The sequence below is a fragment of the Clinocottus analis genome, unplaced genomic scaffold (genome assembly GCF_023055335.1).
Source record: "Clinocottus analis isolate CAN_PGR_092001 unplaced genomic scaffold, fCliAna1.0.p SCAF_5, whole genome shotgun sequence".
Classification (NCBI taxonomy): Eukaryota; Metazoa; Chordata; class Actinopteri; order Perciformes; family Cottidae; genus Clinocottus; species Clinocottus analis.
Window position 1 is genome coordinate 7,971,152 of NW_027176207.1, and position 19,029 is coordinate 7,990,180.

General features: G+C 38.2%; 1 protein-coding gene across 1 annotated transcript in view; it reads right to left on the minus strand.

Annotated features, from left to right (window-relative positions):
- Positions 1 to 15,232, minus strand: part of LOC137802763 (transcriptional regulator ATRX-like) — a 23,570-nt gene extending 8,338 nt beyond the window's left edge. The window contains exons 1-14 of the mRNA XM_068600868.1: positions 15,075 to 15,232; positions 13,997 to 14,109; positions 13,849 to 13,904; positions 12,306 to 12,334; positions 11,900 to 12,021; positions 11,669 to 11,785; positions 11,035 to 11,144; positions 9,955 to 10,022; positions 8,048 to 9,843; positions 7,570 to 7,633; positions 823 to 956; positions 460 to 630; positions 273 to 381; positions 1 to 57 (exon numbers count right to left, since the gene is read on the minus strand). The exon at positions 1 to 57 is cut by the window's left edge and continues 40 nt beyond it. Of these exons, the coding sequence (XP_068456969.1) occupies positions 1 to 57; positions 273 to 381; positions 460 to 630; positions 823 to 956; positions 7,570 to 7,633; positions 8,048 to 9,843; positions 9,955 to 10,022; positions 11,035 to 11,144; positions 11,669 to 11,785; positions 11,900 to 12,021; positions 12,306 to 12,334; positions 13,849 to 13,904; positions 13,997 to 14,109; positions 15,075 to 15,094 (2,966 nt within the window). The 5' untranslated portion in view covers positions 15,095 to 15,232. The remainder of the gene's footprint in view (positions 58 to 272; positions 382 to 459; positions 631 to 822; positions 957 to 7,569; positions 7,634 to 8,047; positions 9,844 to 9,954; positions 10,023 to 11,034; positions 11,145 to 11,668; positions 11,786 to 11,899; positions 12,022 to 12,305; positions 12,335 to 13,848; positions 13,905 to 13,996; positions 14,110 to 15,074) is intronic.
- Between the last annotated feature and the right edge of the window lie 3,797 nt (positions 15,233 to 19,029).

The window sequence follows — 19,029 nt, forward strand, 5'->3', positions numbered from 1 at the left end:
GGTTTCTTTTGCTCTGAATTACGGGGTGCCTCCCTCCCCTTACTGGATAATCTGGAGCTAAAAGGTGAGAATAAGAAATTAAATTAAGTACATATTAAACATACTGAATTCTGTTTGGTCCAAAAAAAGTTTGTCAATTAAATATCAGCAGACTTTAGACCGATATTGCTGCATAACAGACATCACTGAGTCAGTCTGTTGACTCGGCCACCCTACTTTACTTGAGGTATTGTTCTGGTTTTTGATATCAACTGCAGCTAAAATTAATGTACCGTTTGAGTCTGTTTCCACTGGCCTCATCCTCTGACTGACTCAGCTCCTCGCTCATCCCAATATCCTCCAAGTCCGACTCGATTCTGTCCTCCAAACTTTCAGTATCAGCTTGACAGATATCAAAATCAAAAGTTAAAGCAAAATACGTTAAGACAGTTCAGTTTCTAATGTTGGCCACATCCTTACAGCTCAGGTGTTTGCGGCTGGCTCTTCGCTTGCTCTCCGGTTTTGATAGATCGCACTCTGCCTCGTCACTTGGCGTTCCCTCGTCTAACGTCAGTTTGTGGCGGAGAAGATGGTGCCTGGAGTTGGCGCCATTAAACGTGGTGTCAGAGGAGTCTGAAGTCAATTCTTCCCCTGCAGCAGAGATATATTGTATCATTTGAAATTTTCAAAATTAGCCACAGCTTTGGTTATAAAATGCAAATAATAAATTCTAGAATAGCACAATAGGAATAGAAAAGAATACCTGTGATTATTCAATAACAAAAATGCACCAGTGGAAAGCTAAATATGTGCTACTTAAAAAATAATAAACAAATAACGTACCATTTTCATCGTCTTCATTTCCATTTTTTAACTTCTCATCCAACTCGTCATCCTGCGTCTCCTCATCCGAAGAGATATCATCGCCCGAGGAGTAGTTGGCTTTGATTTGGGCCAATAGAATTTTCTTAGCGATTCTTTCAAAAGTGGAAAAGAAGGAAAAAAGGTACCTGAAGTTCATTTCATCATTTCAACATTGTCTGCAGCTGGTTATAGTTATACTTTAAGGCAAAAATCACAATCAAATGTTATTACAGTTGGAGTTGGTTTTTGTGTTATTTTTTTTCCAGCTGGTAAATGAATTCTAAAAATATTCAGATATCTTCAGGGAGTCGCATTAGTTCAATACACATTATGTATCAACATTAGTCTTGAACTGATGTGCCAATTCAAAGCTCTGCTAGTCAAGTCAAAGACAAATTAAAGTGAACCGGCACAACCCTGGAAGACATGCATTTAAAATAATGCCAGGGAAAAAACGAAAAATGATACAGAGACGTTTTTAAGCGAAAGAATTTATTACAACAAGTATTTTTCACAGGAAAGAAACAAAGACATTGATTTTTTTATTCTCCTTTGGGGACAATGGAGGGACAGTTTTATTTCCTACAATGTTTTTTGCTTGCTGGAGTCTGTAACAGACACTCAATTAGTTCTTTCATGTGAAAATAAAAGATGCATTGATCTCTTCTTCATTCAATCGTGACTCTCACTACAGGCTGCTTGAACACAAACACCGCTGACTGAAAGGTAACCAGAGAATTGTTGGTGAAATAAAGACAGAGAAAAAGATGTGGGACACAAACACGGAATTACTAACAAAGTCTATACATAAATATTTACTCAGAATCAAAACTAATCACAACTGTTCTTAACATTTTGACTCCAGTGGAGAATGAAGTTTTTTAAATAAAATGAGGAAATGATGCACATAATCGGATGCAGTTCATGTTTTCTAAATTCAAAGTTTATGGTCTCAATACCTTATCGTGTTTTGAACTCTCATTAGTACAAACATGCGTTACCCTCTTTAACCACTTCTACAACTGCCTGTGTTCAACAGGCATTTCCCAACATGGAGCTGACATGTAATTAATTACACATGATAATGGAGTTACACAGCTCATATGCGTCTGGCTCAAGTTCATCTACTCTCTGGTCAATTTCTCAACAAGCAACCTGCATGACACGCACGGGTCTGGTGCTGATCGCAATGTGTGGTTGTCAATGCAGGTCACTGGAGATTGGACCTAACATCTGTGTTGTCCTATGTCCCGTGAGAGTTTATAGTCAAAGACGTATTGCAGTATAGAAATGCCAGATGAAAGCAGCAGTAACCGGACAAAGTCTTGGGTCTCATTTGACATGCTTTAACCGGGAAATAGGACGAAACAGAAACACAATGAATAAAATCCACATACAGCCACACATAATTTTGGCATCATCGCCATTAGTAATTGCATGCAGTGTGGATGTCAATGAAATAACACAGTACTTTTTCTGTTTTAGCCCACTGACTATGAACAATGTGAATTTTACATTTCTGCTGACCATTTTTTCTAATAATAAAGTTGTGCTATCACTCCTGCTGAAAACAGACTTTTGAAGAAAAAACAAAAAAAACGGGTGCCAATAGGAGACTACGATATCCCAGATTTAAGTCATTGTTGCCTAACAGCACTGCATTCACTGCTGTGCTGTCAGAAAATCCGACCTAGAAAAAAACATGAGAAACAAACATGGATGTCATTAGAGGCACAGTGTGAATTTGGTCGCTTTTTAAAATTTTTTTTTTACATAATAGTCGTTTTACAACCCACTCAATTATCTGAAATACAACGTTCCTATTGACATTTGAAAGCACTGACCCGTAAGATTTATTAGCAGAAATTGTTTTTATCTGCATTACTGGAGAACAACGCAACAGCTGGTTCACCGGTCAAGCAAGAAGTCTCAGCTAGTTTAAATAAGGGAAAAAATCAATTCTTCATTTTAAAAACTACAGTATGCTTTTAAAAATAGTCAGCAGTAATGTATATTCTGTGTATAGAAAGTAGGGTAAAACATACAAAAATACTGGTGCGGTTTTTGAGGAACGGCTTCAATAGATACCATTAAACGACAGCTCCACTATCACAGCCAAAATATTTAGAATGGGCTTAACATCATCTGGCCATTGAGATGATATAGGGTATCAGCACCTGGGTCTCATACACATTTACTTGAGACCCTCAACAGACAATGAAGCTTGTGGTGAAATATTTCAGTGGTAAAATTGAGCACTTAAAGCGTCCAATGAGTGGCATCACAAGGACAAAATTATTTTGATTAACTAAGATATGGCCTTTGAAAAAAGATTTTCACATATCATTCCTCAGAGCTTCGAGCATGGACATTGTTCCTTGATGGTGCCCATTTGAACCAACTACAGCTACTAAATGAGCACATATCACATGCACAGGCTTTCACAGGCCAACCAAACCCCACATGAATGGCAGTGTAAACATATTTTCAGGACTTTGACACTAATAGCCACATGGAAATAGAAAACAAAGAAGTAATTTCTGACTGCTTTAGCAAACAGCACACTCTAAGTGGCAGACTGACTCGATCTGTTTCTAAAAGGTGACTGTGTTATTTTAATTAGGTCAACCTCTTTTAGCAGATCTGCTTTCTCCATTAGGTCAGCAAGCTTATGGAATGATCTGCCATTATACAGACGAACAACAGAAACATACAAAACATTCAAACATGGATTCAGGGAATGGCTTGTTGCCCATCAGGTGTGCAAGCACTAATGTACTGTTTGACCTGCCTGTCTATTCAGAGTAACTGTGTATTTGTCTTGTTTGGTGTTTATATATTATGTGCCCCCAGTGTTTTATGTATCCTTCTTAACTTAGTTTTTTTGTATTTGTTTTGTGTTTTTTTTTTATATATGTATTTTCAGGGTGCCATAAAAAAAAAAAAAACTGGCTAGGGACAGCAGATGTAAATTAGCCTCTATGGCTAACTCTGGCACACTTACAGTATACTGTTGATCAGTGTGCATTGTCCCTGTAAAATAAATAAATAAATAATAATAATAATAATAAAAAAAATGCATATGACAATAGATCTTTTTCATTGTTTTTACAATCTCTTTTTTGCCTCTTTTGTAACGTTATGCATGGTGAAACTCTTGAATAGCACATTACGTGACCTTCACCAAAACCTCCACACAAACCCTGTGCTGTCCCTTCCTGCCTTGAGCAGCAATAACAACATTTATCCACCTCCCTTGTACTGGGGGAGTTTCAGAAATCTCAAATATCTCAAAACCTCAGCAGATAAAACAGACATGTGCATGGCTAGATACTATTAGAGGTAAAGCAGCGGGAAGAACATTTGTTTGTAATTTGAGATAACCACGCCTCTAAGAGAATCCCTGTGAAAGCAGAGACAGAAAACATCGATGAAATCTACAAGTAGAAAAATATTTTGGCAGGGGAAACATCTCCAGAACTCTTATCACAAAAGTACACACTCCCAAGCTTCAACAGCACTCTTAACAGGTGGAGCTGCATGTCAAATATTCTGACACTAAAAGATACAACCTCAGGTCAGTGCTGCACGAGTATGTAAAGAGAGCAGTAGTAGCGATACGATACCAATAAATACCACTGATTGACAGGAGAGCTGAACAGCAACTCTACGCATCAGAGCCCAAATATTAAACCAATGGGACTAATATTGTCTGGTCATTGAAATACTTTGCGGAAAAAGTACCTGGTTCTCATATTTATAACTTTTACTTAAAACCCCTGACAGTCAATGAAGCCAGTGATGCAACAGATGTGTTGGATACATGCTCTATAACTTCATACTACCAATGAGCACTCCAGTAAGCGTCAATCTGCCAACTGCCATACAGCCTGCTCTGAACTACATGAGGTGGGATTGGAGTGCCAGCACCCCGGAAGGACTAATATTTGTATGTTTCTGGAACCGCAGTAATAAACAATTTTGAATGGAAAAAAAATCAATGCCTCAATTCTAGAGCTAGTAGCTTACATATTAAATCGTCTCAAAAGAAGACACTACATACCAGGAGTATTATGTCACAACAAATTGTATCATTCATCATGGTAACCATGTGTAAATACCAGAACCTTGATGTTAAGGAAGCACTTTATAATAAGTACACACTATTTAGCATCAGTAAAGCACGAATAAACACCAAATTCATTATTTATAAAGCATTATTCCAAACATGAACCCTCATTAGTAACTTATTATTATGCAATTCATAAAAAGTTATAAAAGTTTTTTTATTTTTGATTACGCTAGCAATTGCTAGCCGGCTAGCTAGCTATACCAGCCATAGCTAGCATAATCAATAATATGTGCCAACAAACTGTGGCACACTTGTGCCACTGACGGGCATGGCCACCCAGCCCCATCAGATTAATGTTATTTATAATTTTGTTTTGTGTCTATTTCACCTTTTGTGTTGATAACAGACTTTTGTTAGCTTTGAGCCATTGCTTTGTAAAGCATAGACATACTTAACTAACGAGTAGTAACTACTAAATAAATCATGAATTGCAGCATTTTGTATCAATTACGAACTCTTTAAGCCCAGTTCATGCTTCTGCGTCAGGTCGACGGCGTACCTCCGGCGTAGGTACCACGTCGACGCACACCCCTACGCCGTAGCCTGACGTGCACCTCCCCAAAATCCTAACTACGCGTTGCGTCGACGTGGACCGCAAGCGCTGTGATTGGTCCGCTCAGAACGTGATTTCCGGCAGCTGCTTTTTTTTTTTAGTGGTCGTACAGACTAACTCCGCAAACGTCTTCTCTGTCGTCTGCACTTCAACATTTGCAATGTAAGCATTTGCTCCGACTCTATAACCCCTGAAACCACACAGCCACACACCCCTGGCGGCATGGCCGTGAATTGCAGAGCGACGCGGTCCCTCGACGCAGAACTTCGAATGCTCAACGACGGCGTCACGTCGACGGCGTAGTTACGGCTTCGGCGTGACGCAGAAGCATGAACTATGCTTTACAAATGATCTTACTAATTATCTATAAGTTCTTAATACTTAATTTTCAAATAGGGAATCCTTCATTCTGAAAGTATGAAAACGCAAGCTTATTAATCAAGAATCAAACATTTAAAACTGTGTTTATGAATTGCACACTAATGAGTTACTAATGGGTCCATGTTGGAATATTGCTTTATAAATGATGAATTCAGTGTTTATTCATGCCTATGTTGATGTCCTAAAGAAACCACTGCAGAGCACCATTGAACAAAAAACAAGGAATCCATCCATCCATTATCTTAACCGCTTATCCTCATTAGGGTCGCGGGGCGCTGGAGCCGATCCCAGCTGTCAAGCTGCGAAGGCAGGGTACACCCTGGACAAGTCGCCAGTCCATCACAGGGCAGACATATAGACAGACAACCATTCACACTCACATTCACACCTACGGGCAATTTAGAGTCCAATTAACCTAAGCTGCATGTCTTTGGACTGTGGGAGGAAGCCGGAGAACCCGGAGAGAACAACGAGGAATGTCTATCGAAATGCACTTCAAGTTGTTCCAACTGCAACCAGCCGTTAACGTTGGTGTCGACCATGATATGTATATTATATCACTTGAATTCAGTGGAAAGAAAATGTAACAAATGTTGACGGTGTTTGGGTGAGACTTTGAGGATTTATTACCAGAAACATGTTCTATGCTTACAAAGTTTCCAATTTTGTGTGGCAAGAACATTTGACTTATGTGCTCAAAAACAATTCAAAAGCTGAATAACATGAAGCTAAGTTTCATTTAAAAAGCCAGGTACATTGTATCAGATATCTTAAGCAATAACTTTGCCTTCTTATTATAATTATGAGCAAATCTAATTATCACACAATAACTACATTTAAAGCATAATATCAAAACTATGGTTTTCAAGGTGAAGCATAAAAGTTGTATACATGCCTTAAACTTTGGTTAATTAGAAAATACTTCATTTTATTCTTGAAATGTAAATATGGACAGAATCTGACAGGCATGTTTCAAACTCTGTACTTCACCTGTAAAAAACAATTAAGTTAACAGCTGCTCAATGGAGGACAACAGTTATTTATGCATTCTATAATAAGTCAAATCTTTCAACAGATGTTAAATTACTGTCATTCAAAACAGGTTGGGCAGTAAAGCTTAAATAAGTTTGATTCATTGTTCAAAGTATGCTCAGACCTCTGGAAGGGAAAAGTGGGTCAACTGCAAAGTTTCCCTTTTGTTTCAGGATATTACATCAGGGAAATACAATCAATTTAAAGAGATTTGTAGAGAATTCATAGAAAGAGAGAGATAATAAGATCTAATATTAATGATATCACCTTTCAGTCATCAGTAAAATGCATCTCTTGCATTTACATGTATACAGGATTGCACACTTAAACTTAAAACAACATGTGGACAAGCAGAGTATGTTGCTTATCGTTCAAAAGCCTGTTCGAGGAAGATTAAGTCTCAGTGCATCATAACGCGGACCATCTGCTCAACAGTGAGATGTGTTAAGATGTGTATTTGATTGCTGGGCTTCTGCTGCAGCTACGTTTTGGTCTTGATTGATAAGACCGCAACTGAGTCCTAAAGACACAAGTGCTGCTTGATTTTGCACAGAGTTTGGGTTTCATTGCCTTCTTTACACATCTCGGGTGTTTTACTAATTCTACATTCGGGCTTTTTAAACCATACCTATTTTCTGGATCATCATCATCATCATCATCCGCTGCCCACGAGGGCCCAGAGTGCTCCTCATCTACAAAAACAAACAATTTGAAAAATAAATGACTGTTGTTTAAGCAAAGTGATGACATATATAATCATAGAATGGGGGAACATCACAGAATGAGGGAACACCGACATGCCAAGAGACATTTTGACTCGTCACAGCATGAGAAGCACAGGTGAAACTAATGGCATTAATTACGCCCCCTTAATGGCATCCACACAAATGTGCATCTTTAAAAAACATTTAACAATATTTGTCTGCCAAGAGCGTGACAAGTAATATTGTAGATTCTGATACAATCACACATTTCTGCTTATATATGGATTTTAACTACCATTAGCCATTAAGCTTTCCACCAGGTAACCATCAGCAACTACTAATAATATCCATTGACAAGATAGACTGTAGATCTAGATACATAATAATTAATATAAAACTCACCTGATGATTGGTGGAATGCTGCTGCCCCCAGTAAGGCCACATCTTCAGTGATTGGTTTCATCTTCTGATCACTTCCTTCACTCCCAGAGTTGTCGTCATCATCTTCGTCGTCGTCCTCCTCCTCATCATCGCTTGACGAGGATGATGACTCCATTGCTTTCCGATGAGATTTAGCCTTAGACTTTCCAGCCTGTATCCTACCCTGGTTTCTAGCCACGCCGTCATCCTCTCGTTTGACGAGGTGAGACTTCCCTATTGGCCTCAGTGTATTCAAGTGTTGTATTTTCTTCTGTGAATTTTCATCCTCACTGGAGGAATCTGTCCCACTGCCCCTTCGTGATTTTACTCTTCTGTTACTTGAGTCAGACTCGGGGGAGCGGTCCAACATTTTGCGTTTGCGGCGCATCTTCTCTGGTGAGATTGGTGTGTTCTTAGTGAGCCAAAAGAGACATTTCTTGGCCACCTTAGTTGAGGCTTTTCCACTGTTCTCATCACTCTGGGGTTCATCAGAGCTTTGGGTTATAGCTGCCCGCTCAAGCAGAGCAGCAGGCACTTCATCTGAGTCAGAGTCGTCTCTTGCTCGGTTCACACTTTGCTCTTCAGTGTTTTTGGCTGGTACTGAGCCGGAGGTATCCTCCGGGTCAGAGTCACTGTCACTGTCTGCTGCTGAAGATGTTTTGGCCTTGACATCACTCGGTCGACGCAAAGGTGTTGTCTTCACGCGAGGAGAACGTCTATTGCCTTGTTCCTCTTCTGTGTGTAGAGATGCAATAGAGTTGTCATTACTCATCTTGCTGTCCGGTTTAGCGCCTACGACACCTATCTCTTCAGTGTCCGATACATCCTTTCCCTCCGACTTCTTATCCATCAGTTGAATGTCCTTCTCTGGGGCATCAGAGGATGGCTCCTGCTCCATTGGTACAGGTGTAAGTTTTACTACTAGTTTTTTAGTCATGTTGACACCGCTTTCAGAAGGCTTCAGTCCAATCTGCTGTGACCTCTGTCTCGCTCCGTGTGAATCAGAATTTAAGTTTAACCCAGGACCAACATGTGCAGTTCTCCCATCCGTGAAGCCTTTGGAGTCAGAATCGTAATCTTCCAAATGTTCAGCTGCTAATTTCTGCAAGTCACTTAAGCACCTTTTATCGGGGATATCTGGCTCTGCGTCCGTTCCTGGTTGAGCATTAAAGTCCTCACTAAAGAACTTTTCCCAACAGCTCATGAAATCCAAGTCACTGAATTCTTCCTTCAGGCTATCCTCGAGCGCTGCAAGGGATTTTCGCAAGCCTTTAACTACTGATAAAAAAGAGTTAAGGTACAGATTGCGAACAGCAGGTGCTTGTTGGTTTGCCGTCACAGAATGAATGAAGTTAACAAATGTCCGGTTTAAGATGTTTGTTGAGTCCACCAAATGTTTGGCCTTTTTGGTAACATCCTTGGAAATCTGCAATGTGTTATAGTTGAACACCACACTACCATCCATTCCAGTGTGATCCCATTTATCCAAGGGAATGTTTTGTGGCAAGTGTGGCAACATGGCGTAAAGGTCTGATTTCTCCGGCTCGACTCTGTTCTTCCTGCGCTGCTGATACCACAGATGCTCCATGTTCTCAAGCACATTGTCACAGGCCATCACCAGGTCAAAAAGGGTCTCTGGGCTACACACATAGCAGTACCATTTGCTTTCCAAGATGCCAGACAGCTCCTTCCTTCCCAAATTTCGGAGAATGCACTTCTTGCAGAAGGCATTACTACAGAAGTCACAACAGATCAAGTTGCCTCCTTCAGCACACCATCTACAAGAGCAAAAAAGAAAGATGATAAAAACACTTGATATAGGTATCGGAGAAAGTAAGCTCTGAAAATTGTTTATACCTCAGTTAAAAATGTAATAAAACAAATCCTACCGGCATTGCTCGTCCATTCCGTCTCCGTCCTTACTGATGTCATCACTTGAATAATACTTGTAGCAAGACTGACAAAAACAAAAGATTAAATTGAAGAGTTGTAGACAGCTTGGACAAAGTATAGTAGAAACGAGATGTTTTCCAACAAAACTAATGTACCCCAAATTCAATAAGAAATATAAATACATGAATTGCTAGTCTGATGGCCCTTTTGAATTATTACCTTCAAATACAGAAATGCTTTCGCATCATTAAATCTTTTAAAATGTTATTTGTCTATATATATATATATATATATATTATATATATATATATATATATATATATATATATATTATATATATATATATATATATATATATATATATATTTATTTATTTATTTATCTCTTCACCAAAGGTGAACGTGGTGGAGGGGGGGTTGGGGCGGGCTACGGATGTGAAAGGAATTGTGGCATATTCAGAAATGGTGGTTTCAGTTCGAGACTCATTAAACTATCAAAACCACCACCAACCATTTACAGTCTTGGTGCAGACTATGGAGCCTCCGTTTTATCATTCATTAACTTTAGTCATTGCATTTTATTGAGATAATAAGATATTATGTTAAATACAAACTTTGAGGAGAGGCTACAGCAAAATCTGAAGAAGAAGAATTTTGGAGAACAGGATAGAAACAATACGCCAGTGAAATGCTAATCATAGTTCAGCCAGTTTGAACACACATAAAAAATAAAAACGTATGATACTGTGTTTGCCAAATTCACAAAATGACAGCAGAGGACAGAAGCAATGCTCGTAAATGACACCAAAACGCAGAAGAACCTTTTGCATAACTATTTTGGTAAAAACGTTTACCCATCAGTATGTCGGATGACCTACCAAGATGTATTTGTCAAACTTAATATCTACCCGCATGTGTTGCTGGTTTACTTTCGAACTCTTTGTCATTATTTTATCGCCATAACACTGTTCAATCAACATTTACTTCATAATGATAAGTGAAAACAAAACAACTTCTTTACTTACACTTCACAGAACATTGAGGTTTTGTTTACAACATATGAAGAAGCAGACTCACCTTGCAAATAAGTACTTTCAGAACTGGATGTCGAAAGAAGGAATCTTTCTGGAAATGGTTGACTTGTCGGCCACATGCAGTGCAACTGACAATTTCCATGTGTTCCACTCCTATAAAAAAGGACACCGCTGTCATTAGTTATAATAACGTTAAAGTCTGAGTATCCAGTGATCTCTCAAATCAAAATACTGACTGTTGGAAAAATAAGTCAAGACAAAGAACGGTTATGTCTTAGTAACGTTTAACTGTTTCAGTATAGCCGTGACGTCGCAAAAACCACAGAATATTTTAGATAAGAGATAACGAACCAAGTAAGGGCCCGCCAGAGCAGCACCCGCACAGACTCCTCATCGACACCTGTCTCTAAAGAAAACCTTTTTTTCCCCCCGTTCTCCGTTATCAATTCTTTATCACAGTGTATACAAAAGACAGAAACTCAGAGACAGACCTCTGAAAAGCAACGTGCTCCTTCTTGCACGAATAAATTACCTGATTATTGATTTCGTTTTGTGTCGAGTAGAATTTTTCCACAAGTAATCAATGAATGAGTAACCCCAACAAGTGGCTTCCTTTTGTTTCAGTAATCATGACGTGATGAGAAATGTTGTGACCATATCATCCAGTAGTGACTGACCTCCACGTCTTCTGGAAAACTCTTTCCGTAGTACGCCTGATTTCCGACTACGAAACTCAGGACCCCTGAAGTCGTCTCTTCCATTATCAACAGGTTCAGGCCTGACCAGCACAGTGCCTGTGTAAACAAAACACATCACCAATGAATCAAAGATAATCCAGCATTATCAAGTATGTAATTATTAACATTTGCACTGCAGAAAAGTTATAAGGCAGCGCAAAAAAAACATACCTTTTGGTAATCTAGTGACGTCAAGGCGACCATTTGCGTTAACTGGTAAATCCACATCCTCACTTGCATTTGAGTCTCCAGATTCATCCAGTCCAGAGTGTTTTATGACAACAGATGGTTTTCTAATATAGCAGTGAAACATAAAAAAATGTAAGTCCAAGCGCCAACCAAAAGTCTCCTCGGGTTTGAAGTGTATTTTGAATAGAAAAAATTAATCAGGAGCTACCAATGTTTTTTAAAGTAACAACTTTCACTTGGTTCGAGCACAAATGGCATGCCTCTAATTGCAATACATTGCATTTACTTTAGTTCAGCAGACAGTATTTTCAGCCATGAGCTGCATTAAATATTTGGGCATTCATACCATATCTATGCTTTGCAGGTTAAATATCAAATACTGACTCACCTCCTTGAGTATTTGGTATCCACTCCTGCCTACAAAGCAAAGCATTTTATTAGTTTGATTATCACTGTTATCAACATCAATGGTGGCGTTTAAAATATTTAAGTAATGTCCCAAAGGCGGACACTCACTCAGCAGGTAGTACTTGGTTCATAGGAACTAATTAATTCTAGGAGACTATGACTGTTGTAAATAAAGCAGTATAATACAACAATCTCAATTTTCTAGACTAGTAAATTAATTGGAAGTACGGATAACGTGTAGTCAAGGGAGTTGAAGACCGCTGCTCAGCGAGCAGAAACTATTCATTGAGTAGAAGGGAGAGCACATGGGAGATAAATAAAGCTGTCACTACATTGCATTTTTAAGCAATTGGCTGCAACTTTAAAAGAAAACGCTGCATTACATTCCTGTCATCTAAAACTAAAATATATGGCTAAAATGTTAACATAATCAGAAGCTAGAAGCTCATAAACGGTGTTTCCACAACATCACTGCCATCTGGGCGTAGACCAGTCTTTGTAAAGCGGACTTTTTACAGCATTTTATATAGCACAGACAAGGAATTGGACTTACTCACATGTAACATGTGTGATATATATATATATATATATATTGTATGTGAAATAATGTCATATAGTCTATTTAATACTGTTATTTGATACTTTAAAAAAAGAAGCACCTTTCTTGTACATACCACCACCCTATGTATAGTGTTTTTATATGTATGTACGTATGTATAGTGTTTTTATATGTATGTAGGTATGTACGTATGTAAGCATGTATGGTGTTTATCTCCATAGTATATATTCTTTCTATTATAGTGTGTTTCTGTTTAAAAAAAATGACTCAGAGAGCCCTGCGAAACAATTCCTATGTGTCTGGACTGTTGGTGTATGCACAAATGACAAAATAAAAAACATTGAACCTTGAACTGTCAAGAAGAATTCCAAATCAAACTAAATGTAATGTAAAATGCATTGTATCTACAGGAGAATATATAATTTAAAAAAAAACTCTTTGGCCCCTTAATGGAAAGTGGTAGAAGAAAACTGTGGGATTTGTTTATGGAAAACAAAAAGAAATGCAATCAAACTTGTTATGTTGAAGGACCAGAATAATTTGCTTTTTTGATTACTTTAACTTCCTGTGACATGAGCAGTGTCCAAGCTTATCATTTACAAGCCAAAAAATATGATTTTGTTTTATAAGTGAAGTGCAAATACATTAACAAACAATAACAATTATTATTATTATCCACTTTTCTAATGCAAGTTTAGCACATGCAGGCTTCAAGTACAAACACTCTTTGTTTTTATTTAGTCTTGCTTTAATTGTTATTTTAAAGCGCTGGTTCTTAAAACAAATTTCACCATAATGATAAGAATCATAGATTTAACAAATAAAAACACCTTTACATTTGTGTACAAGTTTTAATGTGATCATATTTTCTGCTGGATCCATTTAAAGGTTACTTGCACAATGGTGTCACCACTTATATACAAAACTTGAGGTGTATTCCAAAACATCAAGAATGTTCAGTTACCAGTGTCGCAGCATGACCTGTTAGGTTCCCCACAGAGCAGCTCCTGTTTGTCAGACCTGTAATAGTTTATGTAAAGCATGTAAATATGCAGATTATATAAACATAATAACTTTACAATTACTCATGTTTAAAGTAAAAGAAAAAAAACCTGTGTCATCTGCATCCTCTGAGGTTGGTGTTCCATTGCTGTCCTCAACAGAAGAATGAGCCAAGTACTCGTGCAGCTTGTTGACCAATACATTCAGCTTGCTTGTCGTGGTGCTACAGTCAAGGGAAAAAAAGGACATGTTTTGGTAAACTTGTCAAGTTGCTGGTTAATCAAATTGTTTGTTAAAAGCTGATCAATACTTTTAGTATGAAGTGAATTTGGTGGAATCAACAGTGTATTGTTAACTTAAATCTCATATAACATACATCTCAACTTTTAGTCCAATACATACAGTAGTCGTGGAATATATAAAGACACTATCAGGTTTTCAGGTATTACGTTTCAGCTTTACAGAAAGTGAAGAATGACACAAGCAATGCAGCGTTCGACCTACATTGCAGGACACAAGCTGAACTCGTATTATTATTGATTGTACATTTGTGTTGATGTAACTAGCTAATACATTATGTGTTGCAGTGAGACATCACACATAATTTTGGAAACTTGACTAATAAGAGTTGTGGTACGTGTGAAATTACTGACTTGAAAAGACCACAACACCAAAAGGCATTGATTCAATATGGTCTCCGAGGTGCTCAAAACACCCACTTACATGACGCACTTAAACTCCTCCAAACAGCAGCCTAAAAGATGACCGAAAAGATACAGTATAACCTTTACGGTTTACGCAGACTTAATGCATGACTGTCGTACTAGACTGCATTTATTTGAGTGAGGTGAACCTAGCCTAGCTTGCAATTGGGTATATGACGCCATGTCTACGTTGGGTTACGCTAAACACACCCGTAGGAACCTAGCAATAACAGCTACGAAAATAAAGTGCTAACATTAACATGAATGTTATCTCGAAGGCGTCAAGAAAGATTATATTTTCTAAATTACTTGACTGTAACGACTTGTCATGCTGCGTCAGAGGTTAACAGCTAGTTATGTTAACTAACTTAAGAGTTATTGTTATCTATGGTACCAGGTAGCTGTTAGCTGCTACAGCTACCTCTGCTAGCTCTCTGTTGCAAATGTTGATTCATATAACCGCGTTTCAGTCCGCAGGTTTTACCTCAGTGTCGCTGCAGACATATCGCGAAGCACATGAACAGTCCTTATAATTTCATGGTATTGATATATTCTAGGAAAAACGTGGTGCTCAATCTGCACTCACAATTTCATCACTAGCAAAACTATAAAGAGGCAAAATAATACCGACAACTAGTGAACGGTCCCTTTCTCTTCTTTGAGTTTTTTTTAACGCGCGTAAGCTACAATGTCAACATATTGCTCATCACCGCCACCTGCTGCGGGGGTTGGATATTGCGATTTTCTTTTTGTATTTTCTGTTTATTTCATTAAAACGCCTGGTATTATTATCCCTTGCATTTGTGCTTACAGTTTTAATGAGGCATAGTGTGAATGTGTGTTCATTAAAATGTATCCTGAAAACTTTAATTGTTTCTCTCCCCTTCACAAAAAGGTCAGTGTGGATTATTTATTGGTATCTAGTCATCTATGGAGCTACGGTATGGAGGACAGAAAAATAATTAAGTAAAAATAAATAAATGCAGGAATAAATACTTCAATAAATAAATACTGAATAAATGTATAAATACATAATTAAATACAGGAATAAATAAATGCTTAAATACATATATAAATGCTGGAAGAAAAATAATTTACTCCTGATAAACTATAATATTAAGCATTGTTTAACAATAATATGAATTGTGTTGGAAGGCCAGTGGCCTTTCATTGAACTCTCTTATGGCAGCATCTACACACCAATGTAGTATCTCCTGATAAGTCATATGACAGCAAGTGTCAATAATGTCTCTGTCTAAACATATGGGCGCCTGTCTTTCTATTTCGGCCATGACTGGCCTGATTATCAGATGACTAGGAAGAGACCATAAAGATGTCATGTGAGCCTTTGTGTACTGATAAACATATGTATTTAAAATGATAGTGTTGGGCTGGCTCGGGGAGCAGTCTAGCAGGCGCAACTTGCCTGTCATGTTGTATTTCTGACTCTGCTCCTTCTTCGAAGAATAAATGTATTTGTTTTAATGATTTTATTGCGAGGTGTCGAGTGAATTTTTCTAACAGTAAACAAATAAATAAGTATCTTAAGCGCGAAATAAACACTACCAACAGCACGGCATGCAGTGACTTTCACGATGTTCTACGCATCGCGGACAGAAGCATGTACCACTTGCAAAAAAACAAGCTGTGGTCTTGCATTTTTCATGATGTCATGATGTGAGAACGGATCTTGGCGATCTGAAAGAACTCTCTCAATAAAACTAATATAATTGATATCGCTCCTTCGTCAATGAGGAGGGGAGCTGCTTTTTGTCTGGTGGGACAAAAAGCACTAAACCTGCCGGTGATTTTTCTAAACTTGCTTCGAAAGACCAGAAAAGCCTGATCTACGTCATCTTATCCTTAAAATTGTCCAGCTAACTCAGTAAACCAGGTACAAAAAACAAGACCCAGGTCTGCCAGCGGCCGTCGATACATAAATACAGACATAAATAAATGAAGAAATACAGAAATGTAGAAATATATTTATTTAATGATGTCCTGTTTATGTATAACTTATATTTATATATTTATACATCTATTTAAGAATTTATTTATTCCAATATTTATTCATGCATTTATTTATTTATACGCAAGTCATTTTCTGTCCTCCACAGTATGGAGCCAGATCCACCTCTTATTCTCTGTGCATGGTCATGTCATGCGCAGGAGGAGTGTGGAGCCTGGAAGTCAGAACAGCGGCTTGGTGACGTGGTACAGGCGGGTTTTGACGTGCTCATTATTCCGTCTGCTACTATAACTTACTCAAGCAACTAATAACAAGATTAACAGTGGTGCAGGAAGTACTGAACTTTAGTATTTAAGTAAAAGTACAAGTCCCCAGGAAAATAAAAGTAAAAGTACTCCATCAACAATCCTACTTAAGTAAAAGTAAAATGTATTTACTTTTAAATTTACTATAAGTATTAAAAGTAAAAGTACTCACGCAATGTGTTGTCTCTCAATGTCTAGGGCTGTAGCATTTTGATAAAGAATGCAGATATAGCTCCTGGTAATACTTATGCCTCGACAGAAGTCACTGGTAATAATTATTAGCAACAACATTTGTTTATCGGAAAGGTTAGTGTACTTATTGTGCTTACCCTCTGTAGTACTTTTCAAACTCTATCTTACAATTCTGCGAATGACAAGTTATCCAGGGATTATCTGCAAAGTTAATACGATTAAGCCGAACCAATGAAGACAACATTTTATATATTTAAATATTTTATTTAATTATAAAAGTGTAAAAAAAAATGGAAAAGTTGTTTGTTAGTCAGGCTGTCTGTCGGAGTAAAAGTAGAAATGGAGTAAAAGTAAAAAGTATGCACTATTATTTTTACTTAAGTAAGTACAGTAACGAAGTAAAAATACTTTGTTACATTCCACCACTAAATAATACAACCATTTTAATAAAAATAGAAAAAGATAAATATGACATTATGTATATATTATTCTTGGCTAGCTGGTGTGGTTACGCTGATACCAGTTTTCTGCTACAAGGGCTGCTCATGTGTGGAGCTTGCACTAGCCCTGTGTGTAGGTGGGTTTCCTTGGTTTCCTCTCATAACATTTAGGGACTTATGTACGTATGTACAGCTACAAAATTAGTTGAAGTCTCTAAAATTAATTGTCAGCTAAGGGGTGCCTATCAGTATATACATGTATATGGTGTATGATATATGATATATACAATAATGCTATAACATATATATTATAATATATATACATATATATATATATATATATATATATATATATATATATATATATATTATAGATTGTAAACGAACCATGAACATTATATATCAGAGAAAATGAACCTTTAATCATTTATCATTCTGTATCAACAACTTAGATTGAAAACACAGTGTGGCAAACCAGGGGGAAAGGCGTAGCACAGGGGGCGGATCCTAAACTCAGGTTGGGGGAAATGATGAGGGAGTTATTTCCAGTGCAGGAGCTGCAGCCAATTGGCACATGGTATTGGACACACCTGCAGTCCATCAACTAATTAAAGGGAGCATATCTTTTCAGAGCAGGGGAGCAGCAAAGATGGAAGACTGAAATGTAGGAATGAGGGTTAAATATTTATTTTATTTTCCCTTTTTACGTTGTGTTTTGATTTTGGGGTGGTTTTGTTTCTGGGGTAAAGAGAGCCTATAGTCTGAGCCATAATCTGGAGCAGGTGGCGGTAATGCACCAAATGTATGGTTGCCAACCGCCGTTGAAGAAGAGCTGGAGAGGTGCCGCAACGGAAACAAGGTTTCTGTGTACTCACCTGCCCATGCAGGGCAAATGAATGTCCCTGCATGGGCAGAAGCAGACTGAGCAGGTATACTAGCCCCTTTTTTGACAGGTAATGTGCCTGGAGTAGAAGACCTACAACAGAATCCTGGGTCGCTTCTACTGGCCAGGGGTGACAAGGGCTGTCTAGGATTACTGCAGAAACTGCTGGTGCCAGAAGACCTCCAAATGTACACTACCAGAATCCCTTGATCTCGTTAGCTACCCTTTGACGTTCCCTTCCAGACAGTAGTCCTGGATTTAGTAGGACCCCTGCCAGTCCTGTAGGGGGCATTGTTTTATGGTGCGAAGACAGTTGCCAGGGAACTGTTCCTCTTTAGCAGAGTAGGCATTGTGAAAGGGGTCCTAAATGACCACGAGAGCTGCTTCATGTATCAGGTAAGATGTGCAAGTTGTTGAAGGTGAGCCAAATAAGAACATCAGCGTATCACCCACAGGCTGATGGTCTTGTAGATAGTTTTAATAACCCTAAAACAAATGCTGAGTAAAAATATTGATGTGGGTGGGAGGGGGGTGGGGGGGTTGGGGGAACTGGGACCAACTAATCACCTTTGTCTTGTTTTCAATCAGAAGTTCCCCAAGCTTCCACAGGAAGTTCAGGCCATACTGAACAGTCGGAGGAAGCAAGCGGT